The following is a 23,440-nucleotide window of genomic DNA, read 5'->3' as shown; positions in this document are numbered from 1 at the left end:
GAAATGCGGGGTGTTGGATGGAGCAGGAGTCGTGGGGTGGGGGTGGGCAACGACCGCCTCATGGGGTGAGGAGGGAACCCGTTGTTAAGATTTTGGCAGCTCATCGTGTACGTGCAAGGACAGCGTTGTGTGTACGTGCAAGGACAGCTTTTAGTCATTGTTGATATTATAGCCACGGTTTAGCAACAGCTCATGTTTCACAAGCAGAAGGAGAGGGCTGACCAGGGAAAAGGTCTCCTGAAAACATACAAGTGTACTTAACACAAACAATGCCAGTGTTGCTCACTCTCCTTCTTTGTTTAAAATCACAATATTTACAATATTTGTGTTTCTTTAAGCTCCACTTTCTGGAATTATGTGATTAGGAGAGAAATTTGTATTAAAAACAAAAAGTTTCTAGCCCTCATTGTTGCAGAGAAAAACTTGAAAACCTGAACCCAAAAGGCAAATAAGCTTAATTTATTTTAAAGAATGATTTTAAGCCGATCCCATGAGTTCACTGGGCCTGAGTTATGATCTTTGAATGTTTGGCATTGGCAACATCACAATGCTATGACAACGGCTAGCAAAGTCATGTAAATGCATCATCCGAGATAGATAGACCCTTGATGTGTAGGCTTGTATTGTTAGAGAATCAAGAAGAGATACTACACTAGAACCTCAGAGTTACAAACACCTCAAGAATGGAGGTTGTTTGTAACTCTGAACAAAATGTTATGGTTGTTCTTTCAAAAGTTTACAGCTTTGACTTAATACACTTTGAAATTTTACTATGCAGAAGAAAAATTCTGCTTTTAATAATCTTAATTTAAATGAAACAAACACTGAAGCAGTTTCTTTAACTTGTAAATCTTTTTTTAAATTTTCCCTTTATTTTTAGTAGTTTACATTTAATGCAGTAATGCAGTACTGTACTGTATTTACTCTTTTTTTTTTTTGGTCTCTGCTGATGCCTGATTGCATACTTCTGGTTCCAAATGAGGTCTGTGGTTGATCAGTCAGTTCATAACACTGGTGTTCATAACTCTGAGATTCTACTATCATATTTGTCTTTGTTTATCGATATCTTGTTAGAAGTTTAACAACGTGATCTAATTAGCTAAAATTTTGTTCCTGTCTCTAATGATATCACTAATGTAGTCTATTGATTCAGAGATCAAAAGGGAATATTATCTTTTAGATGGGACTTGTAGTGTAATAATATTATTGTCCTCATTTCTCTTTGAAACTTGTAAATTCCACATAGTAAACTACTTGTGAACTTTTTGAATGATTAATTGCCTCATGCTAATGAATGTAACTAGTTATGGGTATATGCCTAGTAAACAGAGATTAGCTTCAAAGCAACAGTATGCATTACTTATTGTTCAGCCAAGGAAGGCATGTTGTGACCACAACTGGCTTCAAGCTATAAAGCAGGGATCGGCAACCTTTGGCACACAGCCCGTCAGAGAAATCTGCTGGCGGGCCGGGACAGTTTGTTTACCTGCAACATCTGCAGGTTTGGCCGATCACAGCTCCCATTGGCTGCAGTTCACCTTCCAGGCCACTGGGGGCTGCGGGAAGCAGCGTGGGTTGAGGAATGTGCTGGTTGCCACTTCCCGCAGCCCCCATTGGCCTGGAATGTCGAAATGTGGCCAGTGGGACCTGTGATCGACTGAACCTGTGGAGGCTGCAGGTAAACAAACCATCCCAGCCCGCCAGCGGATTTTCCTTACGGGTTGCATGCCAAAGGTTACCGATCCCTACTATAAAGAAAGTGTGGGGCCTGATCCTTGCTATCTCAGATCTGCTTAAACTTGGACAGGGAACGTCTAAGCCTGCAAGACTGAGGTCTCCAGGTCTACACTGAACTAACTCTGCAAATTCTAGTGGAAGAATTTGAACAAACACTGCACATGGACTGCCTTTTAAATTGACTCCAGAAGGATTTTTACAAATCAGCAGCCTCACCATCTCTGCCATGAAACTGACTTGAGAACTTTATTCATATTTGTATGTATAATGATCTTTAACCGTAGCAACTCTCTTTCTTTTCTTTTTATTAATAAATCTTAGATGTATAGTTAATAAGAACTGGCTGTAAGCATGTATTTAGGTAAGATCTGAAATATTCATTGACCTTCTGGGATTGGTAGAACTTTATATATGGTGTATAAGGTCTTAATAACCCTTGCTATATTAGACTTAGCTGTCTGGATGGGAGCCAAAGGGTGGATTGCTTAAAGGGAACTGTATTTTGGCTTCTTGATAATGAGTAAGATATTACAGAAGCTGTTTGGTTACTGGTTTGGTGAAAATAAACCACCAGCTTTGGGGATCGTCTCCCCTGTTCTTTGCAGTTTGCCCTGATTGAGCAATCAAGGTGTGGCCCCTTCAGCAACCACGGTCAAAATTGTGGATGAATTTTATTGCATAATATTGTGAAAACTATCTATAAATTAGGACTGTTAGATACTCTAGTATGATCAAGTAAAACAAAAGGAACAATAAATAACCTTCAGTAGATTGCTAAAGCTGATCACAAATTTTTTTGCTGCAGGTTCATAGAAGAATAACAAGAATGATTAAAGGACTGGAAAACCTGCCTCACAGTAACAGACTCAAAGAACTCCATCTGTTTAGTTTATCAAAAAGAAGGGTACGGCGTGACTTGATCTGTAAGTGTCTACATTGGGAACAGAAATTTGGTAGTATAAGGCTCTTCAGTCTTGCAAACAAAAATAAAACAAGATGCAATGACTGGAAGCTAAAGCTGGACAGGTTTACACTCAAAAGAAGGCACACATTTTAAACAATGAGAGTAATTAACCATTGGAACAGAGCTGTGGTGGATTTTCCATCACTGGAAACTTGTAAATCAAGACTGGATGTTTTTCTAATAGACATGCTCTAGTTCAAACAGGAATTCAAATTGAGGAAAGTGCCTTTTACAACATATTTTAGAAACTTTATTTTTTATAATAAATGTTTTAGATTAACTTTTGAAATAAACATTTCAATACGCAAACTGGCTCCATTTTTTAGCTACCTGAAGATATTTCCATATGCACTCATTCACTAGCTAAGACCCAGGTCCTGCCCCTCATCTTTGGACACATAGGGTCTCAAAGGCATAGACCAGTAGTGACAGAGTACAAGGACACTGGTGCTTTGTGGCCTGTGAGGAGGATTCCTTCTTCTCTAATCCTCCAGAGAACTCCTGCCCAAGCTTGTGCTTTAATTTTTTTAACCTAAGGTATTACCATAGTAGCTGAGCATCACGTATTTATCCTCATGAGATAGGAAGTACTATTTCCCCATTTTACTGATGGACAGAGAGGCCAATGCCCAGATTTTTAAAGGTATTTAGGCAACTTAGCACAGATCCTCAGAGGTATTTAGATGTTTAAATTCCATTGATTTCAGTAGAAGTTACGCACCAAAATACCTTTAAAAAATCTGACCCTAAGTGACTTTCCACGTTCAAACACAACAGAGTAGGGATTTGAACCCATGTTTCAAGCTCTAGGCTAGCATCCCAACCTCTAGAGAGTGTGCCCTAAGTAAAGAATGAGGTAATATACAGTGTTATAAGAGACATTTTGACAGTAACTTTTTAAACCTTTATTATATTGAGAAACTTCTTAGGGAGATCTTAAAATGATTTGTTTTATTCCACTACAAGGCATACTGAAACTCAAAGTCCAGTTTCATAGATACAACAACCATATTTCTTCCCTTTGTGTACTTCTAATTGATGCACTCAGGACAAATAAATGTTTAATGTTTGCATGGTCATTACTCACCAAATGACACTCCATAAATCTCTACCTGTTCTTCATGCTTCTTGGCCAAATTATAGATTCTATTTGTGTATTTTCTTAAGGCTTCTCCATAATCTTGGCAGTTGAAAGGAATGACCTGGGAGTCTGCCAGTTCATACACCAGTCCTCCTCGTAACTGGGCAACGGTAAGCTGTTTTGTGAATGTGGGATCATAAAATTGTTCTACTAACTCAAAGGTCTCATAGACAGTGTGGTAAACTGGGTAACTGCTGAACTTGTCTGCTCTCTGAAAGAGAATAAACAACGTCTCAGATGTTCTAACAAAGCCAATTTTTGGGATGAAATTGGTCAGAAATGGCCAGCAATAGATCACCACAACTTCCATATCATGATAGCTCTTTTCCAGACACAGATGAATGACTGTCCTTACTGCTGTCTGTCTGAGGCTCCTATGAGGCAAAAATCAATCCAAATTCATGGGGTACTATGGCAGAACAAAAGTGTGTAGCAATCCTTACTTTCCGTCTATGGTGGCCTCTTTCTGGCCCCATCCTGAGCTCTAATACCCACTGACTCATTGCAAAAAAAAAAAAAAAGGCAAAACAATCTGGTTGAGTAGCACAAGTTCAAAACAGTAGTCCCATTGGATCTTGTGCAATTCAGTCATCACCTACATCTGTTCTCTCATTTCCTCCTCCTCATCTTGCATCAGACTATAATCTTTCCATTCTCTATTCTTGTCTTCTGTCCTTGTACACTCCACTGTGTGCTTTCTTTCATCCAGCCTTCTATCGTTAGAATTACCTTCCATTTCTTATGTGCCAAGTTGCCTTCCTCCTTGAAATGCATGCTTCCTCCCCCCTGAAAAAACAGCCTCCAATGCTGACCTCTTTCTAACATTGATCTCTTTATGGACAGTGTCTCTTCCCAACTGCTCTTGAACTAACAGAATATTTCAAAACCATAGGTTAGCTCCTCAGGGCAGAGAGCTAAGGCCTGATTGTCCACTCCATCCTGCGTAACCACTTATACTTGTGCTAAGTGGGTATTAAAAAAAACCCTACAGCTCTGATTTGGAAGTACTTCATACCTATCTTACACATTTTAAAATGGCTATGGATACTGACTGTTAAAGAATCAGGCCCCGAGTCTTCTGTGTTCTGTAAAGCATCATGCAATCATATGGAGCCTGACAAATAATGATCCTAGAATCTTTAAAAGAACTTAATTAGGATTGTTAGATATATATCTTCTGCATCTCAGCTTGATTTTTTTCCTCCAAAAAGGTTCAGTTTTACTAAATGTCTTCAGCCTGGCCTATACTTAAATATTTTTACTGACTTAACTATGTCTGTAAGGAGTGTGATATTTTGCTGATGCAGTTATGCTACTACATACCAGTATCTGTTTGGATCATTTTGCTTTATTGAATCAGGATAAGCTATACAGATATAAACCCTTTTATGTTAGTGTAATTGTGCCTATACCTGGAGGGGAGAGCAAGAGAGAGTAGCAGCTTTCAGTATGCCCATATGGGTAAAATGACAAAACTTTTAGACATGGCCTCAGTCTTAAGTTCCAGTTGTCCCTGAGTCTGGAGGGGAGGGATAGCTCAGTGGTTTGAGCATCAGCCTGCTAAACCTAGGGTTGTGAGTTCAATCCTTTAGGGGGCCATTTAAGGATCGGGGCAAATATTGGGGATTGGCCCCTCTTTGAGCAGGGGGTTAGACTAGATGACCTCCTGAGGTCCCTTCCAACCCTGATATTCTATGATTCTAATGAAACACTTGTAAACTGGTTTAAACATAAAACTGTAGTCTAAAAGAAAAATGGAACAATCCTTTACTGCAGTGGGTTACAAGTGTGGTTTTTCATTTATGAGACAATGTGTCAACAGAATGAAAGAAAATACTACATGTAAGGGGACAATGTGATATGACAGCTGCGACCAGAAGCTACTTGATCTAACCTTCTTCATCGAGGGCCCTCTTTGTGTAAATAGAGGGGTTAGAATGCACAGATCACCATCATGGGTGAATTGTCCTTCCAGAGTTTGTTTCTTCACAAATTCAAAAATTGCATTTCTGTGCACACAGAGGACCTACACCAGGGGTGGCCAGCCTGAGCCTGAGAAGGAGCCAGAATTTACCAATGTACATTGCCAAAGAGCCACAGAAATACGTCAACAGCCCCCCCATCAGCTCCCACCCCCTCCCCCCCGCTCCCAGTGCCTTCCACCCCGACAGCCCCACCGCTCAGCACCTGCCCCTCCCTCTCCACACCTCCCAATCAGCTGTTTTGTGGCATGCAGGAGGCTCTGGGGGAGAGTGCAGAGGAGCGAGGGGGCGGGAAGGGGTGGAGTGGGGCAGGGCCTGTGGCAGAGCCAGGGGTTGAGCAGTGAGCACCCCCCAGCACACTGGAAAGTTGGCACCTGTAGCTGCAGCCCTGGAGTCAGTGCCTATACAAGGAGCCGCATATTAACTTCTGAAGAGCCATTTGTGGCTCCGGAGCCACAGGTTGGCCAAACTGGACCTACACTATGAAACGGTTTTTTAAACAAAAAATATTGTTGAATATCCCAACTGTAGAGTAACTGTTCTCAAAATAAAGCCAAACCTTGGTATCAGTTGTTTTTAGGAAATCTGGATGCCTTACCCTGTTCTTTGTATAACGGGCTCTGCCTGATGTGATTCCCAGCCGCTGAAAATAAGCTTCAAAATCACTGCCTGATCCCAGTTTGTTTATTCTACATGCAGGAAAGAAAAGGTTTCAAAATGAGGCTACCATTAGACCTAGTATGAATGATTATGCAAGGTGTTGCTAGCAGAGTTTCCAAAGCATTGTGGACAAGGCTTCTGACAAGCAAGGTCATAATGGTGTGGTAAGACTATTAAGATGAAGAATGCATTGAAAAGGATACACATGGAGCCTGATGTGAGAGTGCTGTAGAATGGCACCTGGGGCACCTTGGTGATCTCAAACATTAATAATCTACTGTTGACTGAAATCAATTGGGAGACTATATAAAGATGTGTTTATAGATGGCAGACGACTGTATAATCAAAGCCTTGAAAATAGTTTCCATTGCAGAAGAGGCTGTTGCTGGTATTAATTTCAAGTGGATAATGCCATCTGCTGGGCAGATGCGGCAACACAGAGGAAAGGAAAATGAGAACAACACACACAAGTATATGGAGGAGGGGAAAAGCATGGCATTCTGGATTGGATTTGTTTATTTGTATATGTACATGCTTCTATGAAATTAAATCTAATAAAGGCCAGCTCCTCAAATGGTTGTAGCTCCATTGAAGCCAATAAAACTATATGTATCAGCCGAGGATCTGCTCAGGAAGTCTGATCCTAGCGCTTACTTAGGTGAGAAACCTTACTGAATTCATGTGAGTAGAGGCTACAGGATTGGGGCAACAGACTTGGGACACTTGAATCAAGTAACATTAGGGGCTAAATTCCATTTACCTTACTGACATGATTAGTCCCATCTTGTGAGTAAGGATTTAGCCTTGGCAGGCAGGAGCATGTAAACAACTGTATAGTTTCCACAGGGATGTTTTAATTTAGATAGCAACATTTACTGTAGATCACCTTGCATATTTAAAGGCATTTAAGTACACATTTGTATATATATAGTAGGTCATGGCCTTTTATAGTCAACTGCATCAAAAAAGAAAGAACAACCCTCCTTCTTAACTACTGTGGTTTCTTTTAACAAAACATTTGTTTATCCTAACAAGAATACAGCACTAGATTGTTTTCCAAAGTGTTATTAACAGGACATTTAAACTTTTGTTTACCAATTGGCACAGGTACCGCCAATGTGGGTTTGTAAAAACATTTCCTAAAGTCATCGATACTGCTAGCTACTCACCTGCTACCAGGCACTTTTGTATGATCACTATCAATGGCAATGATGCTTTTAAAAACAACATAGAGTGATGCATTTGAAACATTGACTTGAGGGAAGGGGAAAAAAAACCATACAGTTTCATGAACTTGCCTAGGATGACTTTTACTTTCTGTTGAGGGGTCCTTTTCAAGCCAGCTCTCATAGAGAGACTTGCCTTCGTAACCTTCATCAGGGCTTGCAATCTGGGGAGGCAAAGCACATGCTCGTAATGAAAGTGTTTCCACTTCCAGTTGAACTTTATCAAAAGGAGATGCATACTGTTAATCTGCATTATTCTTGATCTCAAATGTTAACAAATATGTGGCTTTATGCATGTCATTTACAATCTATGGGTCCTGATCCTGAGCTGAGTACCTCCCGCACTTGGAACAACTTGAAGGAGCAGGGCTTCTTGACACCAGACATATGCTGGGGCTGGCCAGAGCACAGTCTAGTCACTGGTGTAAATTAGAGCAGTGCTGAGGTTTGCTCTGACTTATGCCCATTGGATTATGGCCTTTAGCGATGCTCTGAGTGGCAGCTTGGGATGCCCCAACCATACTCCTTTCCCCTTGGGAATGCTCTCTCTGCTAGGAGCTGGGAGACAACAGCCCTAGCCCACTCAAGGTTCTCCCTAGCCAGGGGCAATATTCTCCCCATACAGGTTGAGCCTGCATTACGGGTGCTTTATGCTACGGGAGGAATGAAAAGCAGATGCACTGGAAGGCAGGATCTGGACCATAATAATAATTTATATAAGGGAAGTGCCTTGAAGTCTTGACTGAGATCAGGGCTCCATTGTGCATAGTAAGAGACAGTCCCTACCTCAAAGTATCTGGAATCTAAATATACAAGACTGGCAAAGTCTGCGTTGTTATCCCCATTATACAGAGGGGGAATTGAGAGATTTTATTTGATGACTTGCCCAAGGTCAAACAGAGTATGTGTGGCAGAGCTGTGAATTGAACCCAGGTCCCCAACCACCAGACCTTCAAGAGCGAGGACTGAAGATAATCTTGTCCATTTCAATACCTATCCAAAACCAAAGTGATTTGACAAGCAAAGCTTGCAAAAGCAGCCTGAACTCATTTCCCTGGAAAGCTAGAGATTTCACAAACACAAGAACTACAAAGCTGGGAGTGAACCGTTTCAGAATACTGGAGGGGGTCACTTTCTGCATTGAATAGCTATAGCTATAAAGATATACCCTCCAAACTGAAAATCTTTAGGGTTCTGACCTCTGAGATTATGCCTGCAGCTAGCAGAAAAACAAGCTTGTGAAATAACTGCCTGGCTGCTATCATTACCCAAGCACTTTGGTCAGGTTTGGGGGCTAAACTCAAAATGAGACCTCAGCAGGAGCAAGCTGAACTCTACAGTGACGTGCTCTATGCTCCAGTACAGACTTTATCCTGACATTATTGGCCAAACCATTACCCGGTAACGTAAAAAACATTTTTTCGTCTTTTCCATAGCACAGGAATAGTTTAATATAACCTAATGTTTGCAGTGTCTTAAATCCAATCCTAGGCACTCCCATACCTTCAGGGTTGATCTTACATAGTGCAGATGCCGAGTTTGGCAGATATAAACACAGGATAAAAAGTGATGAACAGGACAAGGGAACCCAATCCTGTATTAATGCAAGTGTTGCCATGCGGCTATTAAATGATTCCTGCCTTGTAGTAAGGCCAAAGAGAGAGGAGTGAGTAGCTAAGGATCTTAATGCTGAGGATCATGCTTAAGCCCATCCCTCCTCAGAAATCTCTACCTCATGCACCATACTCCTCCTTATAACTTGCTCTCTTGGGTGTAAGGGAGACGGGGTAAAGGGGCCTTAAGACTGATTTCAGCCCAGCGTAAAGGATTATGCCGAGTGCATCACCTTGCTTTTACCCATAGCCTCCACTCACAGCTGCACTGAAGTGCAACAACCTAGCATACCCTGCTGTGCTTGGGGCTCGGGGGGGAAGGAGGGAGGGAAATTCAACTGTACACAGAGGGCCAGCACCAGACATAGGTTCCACTTCAACCCTTGTTTTGAAGGATTAGTGGAGACTGCAGAGGTGCAAAGGTTTTGTGCTGTCCCCCTGCATAGGATAGTATTTCAATCCAGGCAAGGACTCATTGAATCAGTGCCTTGTGGTACATTTTCTTGCTTCTCAATTATTTCCTCAAAGCAATGACATTTTAATTAGCATTTCAACACTAATGAACCTAATCCTATGCATCCCAATGGTCTATACTTTTGTGGAAAGCTTCCATTGAGTCAATTTTCCCATCACTACTGAAGTTGCTCCATTATAGCTCAAAGGGAGCAACATGCACTATTATCGAAAGGACAGAAGATTCCTTAGTCTGTCATTGAAATAAACGAGGTCACCATTTTAAATAAATTAAGATAACAAAAATAAAAGATTGGTATTTAAAAAAAAGTATAAATTGAGCAGCTTTTTGCAATCCTTAATTTCTAAGGATAACTAGGAGGTCGGTTTTCTGTGCTTTTTCTCTGAATTTCATAGAATCATAAAAATGTAGGGCTGGAAGGGACCTCAAGAAATCAGCAAATCCAGCCCCCTGAGCTGATGCAGGGCCAAGTAAACCTAGCCCATCCCCGATAGGTCTTTGTCCAACCTGTTCATAAAAACCTCCAATGAAGAACATTCCATATTCTCCCTTGAAAGCCTATTCCAAAGTTTAATTAACCTGATAGATAGAAAGTCATTCCTACTATGTAACCTAAATCTCCCTCGCTGAAGATTAAGCCCATTACTTCTTGTCCTACTTTCACTGGACGTGGAGGACAACTGAAGAACATATCTCAAGACTGTTATCAGATCTCCCCACTCAGTCTTCTTTTCTCAAGACTAGGCATACTCAGTATTTTTAATCTTTTCTGAAAGGTCAGCCTTTCTAAATCTCATCACTTTTGTTGCTCTCCTCTGGACTGTCTCCAATTTGTCCAAATCTTCCCTAAAGTGTGACACAAGGGCTGCAGAGCCTGCCCAAAAGTGGGCCCCTCCCTACCCCTCCTCTTCCTCCTGAGCCACACCCTCAACCAAGCCAGAAGCCAGAGCTGGCTGGGAGCTGTGGACCCAGGGCAGGAGGGTCTGCGGATCCCCACAACTGCCTGCGTGCCATGCACGACTCTTACCTGGACCCGGCTCTGTCTGGGAGACCACAGCCCAGCCATGGTAAGAGCCACATTGGCAGCTGTGGGAAGCCATGCCATGGACCCTCCACCTGCCTGGTGTGAGGAGGTCAAGAGCAGCCCCCGGCCCATGTCCATATTCGTTCCCCTCCCCCTGCCCAAGGCAGAAAGGTCTACAGTGCAGCTCCCCACATCTACCAAGGAGGCTCTTACCATGTCTGGGCTGCTGTGGGGATCCATGGATCCTCCTGCCCTGCGGTTGGGGGGTGCAGGGCAGGGCAGGGACATGGGCTGGTGGCTGCTTTTAACCCTCCCACCCCAGTCTGGTGGAGGATCCACGGTGCAGCGCCCCACCGCTGTCCGGGCTCCATGGCTGGGCTCCAGCTGCCGGCCTGACTGGGAGGGTCAAGGCACATGCTGAAAAGTGGGAAGGCCTGGTCGCCCCTATTCCATTGCCCTGGGTGTGACACCTGGAATTGGACACAGTACTCCATCTGAGGCCTCACCAGTGCTGAGCAGAGTGGGACAATTACATCCTGTGTCGTACATATGTCATGCCTGTTAAAACTCCCCAGAGTAATATTAACCTTTTTCACAACTGCATCACACTGTTGGCTTATATTCAATTTGTGATTCATTATAATCCCCCCCACAGATATTTTTCAGCAGTACTACTGCCTAGCCAGTTATTCCACCCCATTCTTGCTGCCTCCATGCCCTACTGCCTTAAGAGCTCTTCAGGACAGAGATGCTGAGCTCTTAACTGTGACCGTAATGCTAGCAAAGGAATGCAGAGCTCAAAATTGCCAGTGAATTGAAAAATCCATTATTCACACAGCTTTACTTGTGGCCACTGGTGGACATTAATGAGCCTCTACCACTTTAAATGAAGATCTTAAAATACATCTGGAAGAAGAGGAGAAGTCCTAAATGAGCATGTAGGGGAAAGTGCCATCTGGTTAGGTTTGGGTATAGGACTGTCTATGGCTCTTTGACCTTTGTAAAGTTGTAATGGGCTCAAGCCTCATCGTTTGTGGATTTTCACCAGTCCTGCACTTAGAAGGATGAAGAAGTGAAAATGTGGCTCTCCACAAACTACACAAATTTTTGACCAGTCCCTCCCTAAGGAATTTAGGAAGGTGAATAACTGCATTAGAAAATAAACAGTCACTTTCAGGATATAAAAAGACAACTGCTTTCCTTAGGGTCTGATGAACAGCGTTAGTTGCACTGGAGGAGTAAATACATCAAGCATCATAATCTTCCGTATTCTCGAGAAGGATGAGGACATTCTCCAATTTACTTAGACAAAGCAATTAGAAACAGAGAGAAATAGGAGATGAGCCATTAGATTACCTCGGGGATGGAGACAGCAGAACAGAACAAAAACTGGGGAAACTGCTCTTTGAATGAAGACAGAAAGCAGAGAGAGGAAAAGAATCAGAATAAAGTTGTGTCTTTTATCTACAAACTAATACAAAAAAGAAACCCAGATCATTCCAGGACTGACTTCAAACATGCCAGAGAATAGACAGGGCTTTTCAAAGACAATAAATGCATCCCCATGATAAATGAAGTAGTAGAAAACATGAATGAATATAACGTAGTACTGGGAATTCCTTGATTCCAAGAGACCATTCAATTACTGAGTGCTCCTGAGGCCCTTTGTTGTTCTATGCTACACTTATGTATTATTCAAACTCTTAACAGAGGGGCTTTTTCCAAAAGAAGACATGCTCAGGCCTCTCAAGTATCTGATGCTATTTAGTTGGAAGTTACCTGGCTAAAAAAAGATGCCTAACTTAAGGTGTGATGTAAAATGGTGGAGGCACCAAGAACAATGTTTTTCACTCAAAGCATTTTTAGTCTGTTTCTCTTCACAGATGGCTTCACAGATGGGTGAATGAGGAAAGGGAGTAATCCTAATCTGTTTCTTTCAGCAGTAGGAGTGTTTGCAAGTGAAACAGCCTTTCCTTCATTGTGTGAAGTGTTACTGCTGTGCTGATAATCTCACAAACATTTCCCTTTCCTCCTCAAGAGAGAGGAAAAAAACCAGGAAGAGGTGAAAAGAGAGGGGAACGCACAAGAAGGAAACACAAAGTTGAAACAGTTGAAGATGAAGAAGCACACAGTCTAGAAAGGTTTCAGAGTAGCAGCCGTGTTAGTCTGTATTCGCAAAAAGAAAAGGAGTACTTGTGGCACCTTAGAGACTAAATTTGTTAGTCTCGAAGGTGCCACAAGTACTCCTTTTCTTTTTACAGTCTAGAAACTTTGTGCATTATTTTGTGCATAAAGGAGTATGATTTATGCTTGAGAACAACCCAGACTAGGAAGAGTCTTTCATAGCAGGGGACACTAGATATCTCAGTGGGGGTCAACTTTTTGTGTCTGTACCAATAGTTGACATCCACTGCAGGGATCAATGAGTGGGTGATCTCAGTCCAGTTCCTAGTGAATAGATGTCGAGCAGAAATGTCAAAGACTGGAGATGGAAAGTGAATTAACCCATCTGTCTCCTGAGGTGGCTCAAGATGAGGCACTTTGGTGACTAAACTCCACTATTCACAAGCCCAGAATTCATACAAAAGACACTTGTATGGCAAGATGAAGCTTGCTCTATATATTTGAAAACTGTCAGTTCTCATTCTTAAATGAGTAGAATGAATTCTCCTGAAGAGCCACATTTATATGCATTCAAGAAGAAGCAGCATCCTTTAATGTGCCTGCCATCTATAGTAACAGAAGATCTAATGAGCATTACTAAGAAAGAAAGAGAAAAGGATAGCGATCTGGGACATCATTTGTACAAATTGGGTATATCTGACCCATTGGAAGAACAATTTGATCCTTTGATAAATACTGAGGCATTTTGGAGGGGGAGAGAGAAGAGATTTAGGGGGATAAGATGAAGAGTAAGGAGGGCACCAAGCCAATTTCTCTTAGATCTTTTTCATTTTCAGGATTTCTTTTTAAACACCATTTTTAATTCCTTCCAGCTTCCTGTCCACTTGTCCAATAACTTAGCTTTTAGTGGGTTGATTATCTTCTTCTTGATGTTTTAAAAATATACACTGTAATATAGTTTTGTTTGCTTTAGTAATACTCTTGATCCTTCATAGACCACTGAAGAGCAACTGTGGGCCTGGATCATGTCCTAGTGAATGGAAGATTTGCCATTGACGTCAATGGGAGCAGGATCAGTGCCTCTGCAGGCTACAAACTAATCTGCAGTAAATTTGTAACTTCAGTTATCAGAAAGTCATATGTAGCAAACACTTTGCTTTTGTACCTCTTCTGTCAGATTATACACCAATTTGTAGAGAAGGGGGCTGCAGTCAACTCTTAAAGTGTAGTTGCCTGAAAACCAAACACAGACAGGAAAATCTTTTTTTACATGGCTTTGACTCCCTGCTAATGGACCAAACCCTGCTGTTCTCACCTGGGCAAATCTCTCATTGACTCCAAGAGGAGTTTTAGCTAAGTAAGGACTGCAGGTCTTGGCGCAAAGCAATTACAAATACAGATTGTCTAGTTAGATTTACAATACATAAATCACTTATCCTAAACTCATCTTTGTCACAGATTCCAAATACAATCATAAAAATTAGACCTGGCATTGAGCCTCAAGCTCAACCCACCTCCCCCCCCAAAAAATTATACACACCCTCACCACATATACCAACCCCATTCGGTTCTTTCCCTAAAGCCTGTGTGAACGGATGCACCCTGTAATGTGCCCTGAAAATCAGCAAATCTGTGCTATTTTGGATTGGGAGGAGGGAAAGCAAGTTCCATGTGGAAGTCCCCTCACAGAAGAAATCCTGCCAGCAGCTGCTTTTCTCCTATAATGAGGGATTTAGCTTCTGTCTTATAATGAATGCCTTTGCTGACCGCAACTATAGCAATGAGATATTAGGAGAGAGACCAGCTCTCAAGTAAGCAATCCCCAGGCCTTTTAGAGCTTTATATGTAAAAATTAAGACCCTAAACTTCATCCAGAATACAGTAGTGCTCTGAAAGAAAAAAAGGAGTACTTGTGGCACCTTAGAGACTAACAAATTTATTAGAGCATAAGCTTTCGTGAGCTACAGCTCACTTCATCGGATGCGCATCCGATGAAGTGAGCTGTAGCTCACGAAAGCTTATGCTCTAATAAATTTGTTAGTCTCTAAGGTGCCACAAGTACTCCTTTTCTTTTTGCGAATACAGACTAACATGGCTGCTACTCTGAAAACTGTAAGGAGAGTGTTTCAGAGTAGCAGCAGTGTTAGTCTGTATTCGCAAAAAGAAAAGGAGTACTTGTGGCACCTTCGAGACTAACAAATTTATTAGAGCATAAGCTTTTGTGAGCTACAGCTCACTGCGATGAAGTGAGCTGTAGCTCACGAAAGCTTATGCTCTAATAAATTTGTTAGTCTCTAAGGTGCCACAAGTACTCCTTTTCTTTTTGTAAGGAGAGTGATCACTTAAGATAAGCCATCACCAGCAGCAGGGGGGGGAAGGAGGAAAACCTTTCATGGTGACAAGCAAGGTAGGCTATTTCCAGCAGTTAACAAGAATATCTGAAAAAAGAAAGGAGTATTCGATGAAGCAGTTTATTGTTTCTGGCTGAACAGACAAATGAAATTCACATTAAAACTAGTCAGACAACTACTAATAATGTAATGTAATAATGGAAAAGAACACTGCGTTACACTAGCTAGCATAGCCAAGGAGTTTGTGTATTTAGCAACTGGAAATTAGATGCAAGGCAACATTCGCAAAGGACACCAACCATTTTCTATGTGAAAGGACAATGAATAAGATAAATGTGCTGTACTGAACTTGGCACAGTGCAGAACGTACCGTGATGTACTAACTGATTCCTCCAAGGAATATAGATGCTATCATACCAATGGGGAGTCAAATGCCTAGTGTCAGGGGAAAGAGGGCTAATGTACTTAAAACAGTGCACTGAAGCGTGGCACCAGTTTTGTTTATTATAGGTTTCACAATGCTTTACTTTCATAGTTTGCTTTGATATGTAAACAAAAACACCACTGCATAATCAAGATTTGGAAGCAAATTGGCACTGCAACAGCATGCTGGCTCCAAATCATCTCCAATAGATGTGTTACAATACACCCTGTGAATATGAAGTAGCTGATAAAGCTATTATTTCAGCAGCAAGATCTTCTGTAGGTGTGAAATATAGGCTAAAAGTCTGATCTACTTTTTGCACAAAAAAATTTTGTGTAATTGAAGGAACAGCTCTGATTTCCGCCCCGTCCCCGATTCTTACTGAGCATTTAGAAAGCAGGTTTTGTTTTTGTTTCCAGTCATTGTGTGATGAAGAGAATTCTCTGCTGACCCAAACAAAACTGAACTATTAAACATTCATGGTGAAACCCACTTCACTCATGCAAAGAAACCAGAGTAATTGGGGTTTACATGGACAAAGTTTAGATAGAATGTGGCACCCTCTAACAAAATGAGACCCCGGTACAGCACAGCACCCACTCTCCCCTGGCTGCTATCCCGGGGATGGAATGGTAGCTGCAGCCCCAACAATAATCATTGGTGTCACTGAAAACTGGGATGTGATGGGGTATTGACGTCATCACCCTGACTTAGATCACGTGGCAGGAAATAAAGTCCAGTTTCTTACCAGCATTCTTGTGCCAGAATCTTAATACAGCCTCTGCAGCACTTGAGTGGTGTGGTAGGGTCAGCTGAACCATGCAGCTGTGGATCACTCCCCCTCTGGGCCACTCTCAACCTCCCCTTGTTGCTGGCATAGAGACCCCACCCCAGCGCACACTGCCTATGCAACGGCTCCACTGGCACATCTCTGCACAAACAGAACACGTGGCATAGCTCATGGCAGGGGTCTGTGGCAGCAGAGTGAACTCCATCCCCAGTGAACTCAAAGATTAAAGCAATAACATGAGTTGTCTTGTGATACTACAGTACACTGTACCATGAGACATTATACCATAACTCCATTGAGTAAAAGGAGTCAGTCTGGTACAGTTTGATAGCAAACTGGATATCAAAGCAAATGTAGCGATGAAATAGATTAAAACCCAAGTTAAACTGCTGAACTCATTAAAATATCAATATTAAGCCCTGACCTTTTCAGGAGTCATATTTAAGGTATATTTATATAATCACCTGCCTTTGGCGTAAAGATCTCTCCCTGAGTACATAGCTCATCATGGTGCTATTTGCTGTGGGAAAATAGTATGAGAACCAAGTTGGATTCTCTCTCCACTCTACTCTAAACTTGCCTCTGCCCTATGCATTCTCAATATCCTGTTATGTACCTTGCATCACAAATCCTTGATGCAGTAATAAATATGCAGCAAAATGTTAACCTACATCTAGGAAGCCAATAGACAAAAAAATTATTAGACACACCTTCTATAGAAGAATCTGTGTTGATGTAAGCAACGGCCCGTTCCTGAAGAACTTTAGCATTCTCCTGTAGTTGTAAAAACAGAAACATATTTACTTTACTGATAATATGTGACCATGTAATGTTGCAACATTAATACTATAAAAAACAAAGGGGTTCTGGACCAGTCAAGGTGAGAGGTACTATATAAATGCCTAACTATAGTAATGAATAAGATTGTCCAGTGGTCAGGGAACGTGAAATTCAGCTGTGCTAGCTGTGGTGTTTTTAAAGTTGATCTTCAAACCATTCATGAAATATTAGAGGTGCCAGCCGCACCTCCATCAGAAGGAAGATGCGGGGCTCAGGCTATTGGTGGTATTATTATACTTGCATGGTGTCACCACAGGGCAGAATTAAGCCTGTATGGGTGCCTTAATTGTGCATTTCCATCGCTTGACTTGTCTGGATTTCTTTCAAGATTAAGATTAATTCTGAATTTTGTGGGTTTGCAACACTTGGTTTTGGGATAATTACAATATCCCTCTCCTGTGTCTTACCCTGAATTACTGATATGGGCTCTCAGCCTTAACTCCATTTTAACTAGAGCTGCTGAAATTTGGAATTTCTGTTCCACAGGAAACTCTTATATTAAAAAAAACCAAACCACACACACAATCTGAATTGGAATGAAAAGACAAAATGTTGAAGTTTCACAAAAAAGAATTTCTTTCAAGTAAATCAAAATGTTTCATTCTCATTTTGACTATTTAAATGTCACTATTTTTATTTTACAAATTGGTAGTTGGTTTTGAAATTGGTATTCTGATGGTGATTTGGTATACTCAGTATTCTACTTAGTTTTATAATTGGTACTTGGCTTTGTCAATTGATATTCTATCTTTTTTTTTTAGTAGTCATTCTATTTGGTAATTTTCTATTGTAAAGTAGTATAGTATACAAATGATGTAAGAATCAAATGTAAAAATAAATATATTATAAAATAAATGATCTGATGGAGGATTTCCCCAATGGTGGGTGGGTGGGTGTGGGTGTGTGTGTGAGAGAGAGAGACAAAGTGTCTGTATAAAAAGAGAAAGAAAGGGAAGGCCTGAGCATGTATATATATTCACTAGCCACTTGATTTGAATGAATCACTTCATTTATGAACAGATGTTTCCATAACTAGGGGGTACTGATACATTTTCAGATATTGTGTTCACAACCCTCACCTAATGAGCAAAGGGTTAATTTTCCTCAAGACTTAGTGGATGAAAGATTGTCCAGGTAAATAACTGCAGAGGACCTTCAATGTGAGCATTGACTAGCTTATCTAGAGTCAGAGTCTAATCCAGGATTCAGAGGGAGAGAATGGGTGGCACCAAAATGAAGCTAAAAGGCAATGAACTAGAGACACTGGGGCTAAAGTCTAAGAGGTTGTTACGATCCAGAGATTCAGTATGACTCTGCCATTGGGTGAACAATGGATAACTGGGTATTAAATTATCAAACCAAAAGTACCTTAGGACAATGATTCACAAAAAGAAATTCCATTATATGCCTGCAGAAACAGACGTGCTTGATGAGAATTGGTGTTTTTTAAATGTTTTACATTTACTGGAGCTCAGTCCTGTTAGCTATGAGTTTTTATGCTTCTTACTGCTGGAGTTTAGTTGGGATGAATATTTACTCCCCAGAGTTTAGTTTTCCTAGAGTCAATTGGTGTTACACTTAAATTTTGGTTTTCTTGTTAGTGACAAAACTTCCTCTGCATTAAGCAGAGTGGGCAGGTGAGTTTATTTCAGTTGAATATTGGAGAATGTACTTGTGAAAGAAGTTCAAGGGCAGTGGGAACCTCAAATTTGCAATCAAACAGGAAAACAGGATTCCTTTGGACATTAGGAATAAACATTGTCCATTTTCATTTGTCACAGTATTCTATCGTTTTCGGTTTTGTTCCAATGGCAGCGCAGGGGGATGGACTAGATAACCTCTGGGGGTCCCTGCTAGCCGTACATTTCTATGATTCTATGAATGTAGGCACATGAATTTAAATGTTATACAACAGCATAAAATAGAATATAGTTTTTAAAGGAAAAGTTATTTTGAAACAAAAAAATATCAAAATGTCTCTAAACAAATTGTTTCAAAATGAAATGTCATCAAAATCAAAATTTTCCCTGCCCACCATTTTTGATTTCAACAAACCAACATTTTCCAATGGAGAAAATTTTCCACTCTAATTTTAACATTGGGTTTGTCAGTGAGTTAAGATAAATTTTGATTAAGTCCTATATTTCTTAGTAGGATTGACCAATCCACTTGCAGCATAAGAACTGAGGGCCAGATTTCCTCACTCATGGTGAATCCCTATGAAGAGTGAAGAGGGAGGAAAACTCCATAGATTCTCCCCTCTGATGGAGAGATGTGGGGAAACTCAGAGTCAGGGAGTCTGGGCTCCCACAACTGAATTAGCCCTGGGACTAGCACCCAAATCTCTGGGACCCACAGGAGGCAAAAGCCATCCACAAAAAGATGTCTGGCTCCTTTCCTTTGCAAAGGAGGGTTGAATTCTAGAGGCAGAGGGCTCTGTGGGTGTCTGTGGATCACCAGAGCATGATCTAACTTTCAATTTGTAGAGGCCATTTTGTTTGTTGAAGAAACAGATTTTCAAGCAGGACAGCAATTTACCATACTCTTCCTTGGTGTATTTGATTCAATGACGACAGTCCTGTAGTTTTTAAATCTTAAGAGGAGCTAGTGCACGCAGACCATCGTTATTAGTTAGTTAGCATTTATATTAGGGTAGTGTCCAGGAGCCCCAGTTAGGACCCTGCTGTGCTACAAACAACTGCGCCCTGATACTACAATGGGTTCTGTATAGACAGACCCCCCTGAATCTGCATGGAGCTCCATTAATTTAAACGGGGTCTGTCCACATAGACTCTATTGCAGGATTAGGGCCATATAGGCAGACATAGGCCCGGACATGTTCATCCGTCATGTTTTTGTACTATTTTTTATTTACCTCAGCCCACTCTGTGGAACCTAATAGTCCAAATTCTTCTGCATCCCAGCTAGCAAAAATAATAGTTCTTTTAGGTCTCCAACCTGTAATCACATAGTAAAATTTGACTTAAAGAGAAAAATTCTAATAGAGACTGCCACAGTTTATTGAGTCACTTAAATAAAAATTAGTACATCATGGAAAACGATGTATAATATGTATCAGTGAAATTTTTTCACCCCAAATTCCGCAGATCAGCACATCCACTGCAATATTTTTATTGTAAAGACAAAACTCTCAGATCACATAACGTTACACAGGCAAGGACAGCAGAAATTCAAGCAATTCACATCATATGTGATGTTAAACTCTTTGCAGATATATATGTGTAGGAGCTCCCACAGTGCCTCACTCACATGCACGTGCACACACATATAAGAAGTTGCAATGCCTATTACGTGAAATTCAACCCTATGCATAGGGCAAACATAAAGTCTATGCATCTGCTTACTGGTAAATTCCACGCAATTTATCAAAATAGTGTTTTTCATAGCCCTTGTGTTTCATCTTCTCTATTTATAATGAATAAGTTACCTTCCATTGCTATTTTGCCGAAACTCCGAGCAACTTCTTGAAGAACAGCTGTGCCAGTGGTTGGATCAATCCCACCAAATACCCAAGAGTCTCTATGTCCTCCCAGAATAATATATCTGTCTGGAAAAAAGATACAGAATCAGTCTTTAATTCGGAATACACTTGGGGTACCTATAATTCAGTCTTTCCCTTTAACCTCATTCCTCACCTTCCGAAACCACAATGAAAACTAATTTCAGTGTTTTAAAAAGCCCAGCCTATTAGCCCTACTGACCTTATTGCAGTTTACAAAAATGACACAAAAATGCTTTTTTAATGTTTTTTTTCCAGTTTACAACCTTTGTACCTACATAGACTTGTTTTAAGAATCTTTTCATCCCTTATCTTGGAACCACTGTTAGAATAAAATTACCCGGATCTGTTTGCTCAATGATGATTTGAGCAATTTTAGACTCTGTGCTTTTGAGATGAAACCCAGATGTAGAATTCAAATCAGAACACAGAATTAAATACCAACTACCCCAAAGTTTGTATCCAGGGTTTCAATTTAGGCCACTATAAAGACACAAGCAGCTGAGAAATGTGGATCTAGACCTTGGTTCATATCCTGAATCTTCAAAGTTCAGGATGTTGTGGGATCCAGCACTTCGTTCAGCTCATTACTTTGTGTTGCATTAGAATATGCTGATGTAAGACTGTATGAATGATGTGCTAGAAACCTTATAGAAAATGAGATGGTCTTGTGCAAGACTGTCCCAGTGAGCTGTTTATTGTAGCATTCTTGTGTACCACTTACAGATCTCTTGGGGGAACACTGTGATGGGAGGGACAAGATGACCTAGTAAGCCTTTTCCAGTTCCAAATTCTATCTGATTATCTCTGAAAAGTTAAACCTCATGCCACCTAAGAACATCTTCACCAATTGAAAAAACTCACCTGGTTCCTCTGCTCCACTGATAGTGCCGATAACATTGTAAATTCGTGTTATTTTGTTGTGAGTATGAACATGCATTCTGACCTTTCTGAAACAAAAGCAAAATGAAGTTGTGATCCATGATTTGAGGAGGCATTTACTAGGGTTGGAACTGTGATAGATGAACCAATTTTAAACACGTTTTACAAACACAGTTAGAACAAGCCCGTGTACCTCTACAATAGCCTTTAAACACCATAGTGGAATGAGGCTGGATTAGCACCCACAAAAGGATTGGGTTGTAGCCTATCTCCATGTTGAAAGGATGAATTGTATTTCAATCACCCATTTAGTTCCCCAAAATAAATGGAGTTTTTGCAGCGAGGAATGAATTAGGCCAGGGTAAGAAAAAATATGTTTAGATATTTACGATTCTCTTAATGGCGAAATTAATGAAAGGACTAGTTACCATTGTCAAACTATCAAGAAAACACCAATTGAAACTTAAAATATAAAAGTTGAGAACACAGTCTATGTGTACAATTTTATCGTTTCAGAGTAGCAGCCGCGTTAGTCTGTATTCGCAAAAAGAAAAGGAGTACTTGTGGCACCTTAGAGACTAACAAAGCTTTTGTTTTGCAATCTATGAATGAAATTACTTATACATGGCCAATGTGCTAAGCATGATTATCAGTTTACAGGATCTATACCAGGGCTGTACAAGTTCCTTATTTTTATTTGAAACTGAAGGATGACAAGAAAAATTCCACCAAACACACGAATTCCTAGACTTTCAAAGTTCTTTATGAAATTTGTCACAATGGTTTCAAAGAGAGTCATTCCAATAATATCTCCTTGCAATACTTTTAAGACAGGGTAGATTAACAGCAGGCCCACAGATCATGCTAAAAACAAAAAGTAATATCTGAAAGTATATTAAATTTTGATCCAAATGTTTGGACAATATTTAATTATGGGAATCTGTTTTTAAAAATTTCATAAGAACATGCTGCTTTTTTTTATAGAAATATGATGAGTAAGTCTGATTATATGGTAACTGGAGAAACGGTCATTAAAATTGCATGAAACAACTGAATGGTGAAAACATTTGAATAAATTGAGTATTTTTCCAAGAACATTAAGACAGCCGATCAAAGTGATCAAGCTTTGCCAGACCATTAAAAAAATCATTCATTTATTAGAAACTCTATCAAACACAGGGAATATTCAGTCCTCTCTCTCTTTTTGAAACAAAACACACATTTGTCTGCCCTGGGCAAAAATCCAACAGGGTCTCATTTGAAGTTATTTTCTCAATGGTAAAGCTCTCTACCTGTCAAAACCAATACCTTCTTCAGCACAACTAATGGATTTTTGCCCAGAAGAGAAGCTAAGCCCAAGGCCTTGAGCCTGCAAAGAGTTGGTGCACAAGTGCTTGCAGGATCAGTGCCCTGAGCTTGTAGTACAGTGAAACCATGGGAACTTCTCCAAGAACTGACTTAAAAGGACACTGTCAAGTAGGTTAGGTTAAAATCCTATGAATAAGCAAGTCCTCAAGAAATGTGATTAGCAACTTAATACAAGTTCTGTTCATTTTCATATTGTTTTTCCTCTCATTATACAGTTTATTGCCCTCCAGTGTGCTTAAAACATTTTGGATCGGATCCTCAAAGACATTTAAATGCCTAACTCCCACTGATTTCAATGGGAGGTAAGAGCTTAAATATC

General features: G+C 40.6%; 1 protein-coding gene across 1 annotated transcript in view; it reads right to left on the bottom strand.

Annotated features, from left to right (window-relative positions):
* LOC119857879 (N-acetylated-alpha-linked acidic dipeptidase 2-like) overlaps positions 1–23,440 on the bottom strand; it is a 48,528-nt gene that overhangs the window by 7,467 nt on the left and 17,621 nt on the right. Inside the window, exons 9-16 of the mRNA XM_038407391.2 lie at positions 21,736–21,821; positions 20,800–20,919; positions 20,227–20,309; positions 17,222–17,285; positions 14,112–14,179; positions 7,783–7,874; positions 6,423–6,513; positions 3,789–4,053 (exon numbers count right to left, since the gene is read on the bottom strand). Of these exons, the coding sequence (XP_038263319.2) occupies positions 3,789–4,053; positions 6,423–6,513; positions 7,783–7,874; positions 14,112–14,179; positions 17,222–17,285; positions 20,227–20,309; positions 20,800–20,919; positions 21,736–21,821 (869 nt within the window). The remainder of the gene's footprint in view (positions 1–3,788; positions 4,054–6,422; positions 6,514–7,782; positions 7,875–14,111; positions 14,180–17,221; positions 17,286–20,226; positions 20,310–20,799; positions 20,920–21,735; positions 21,822–23,440) is intronic.

This window comes from Dermochelys coriacea, chromosome 1 (assembly GCF_009764565.3).
Source record: "Dermochelys coriacea isolate rDerCor1 chromosome 1, rDerCor1.pri.v4, whole genome shotgun sequence".
NCBI lineage: Eukaryota > Metazoa > Chordata > Testudines > Dermochelyidae > Dermochelys > Dermochelys coriacea.
Note: the sequence above shows the minus strand (reverse complement) of the source record. Positions and strands in the feature narration are given on the sequence as shown.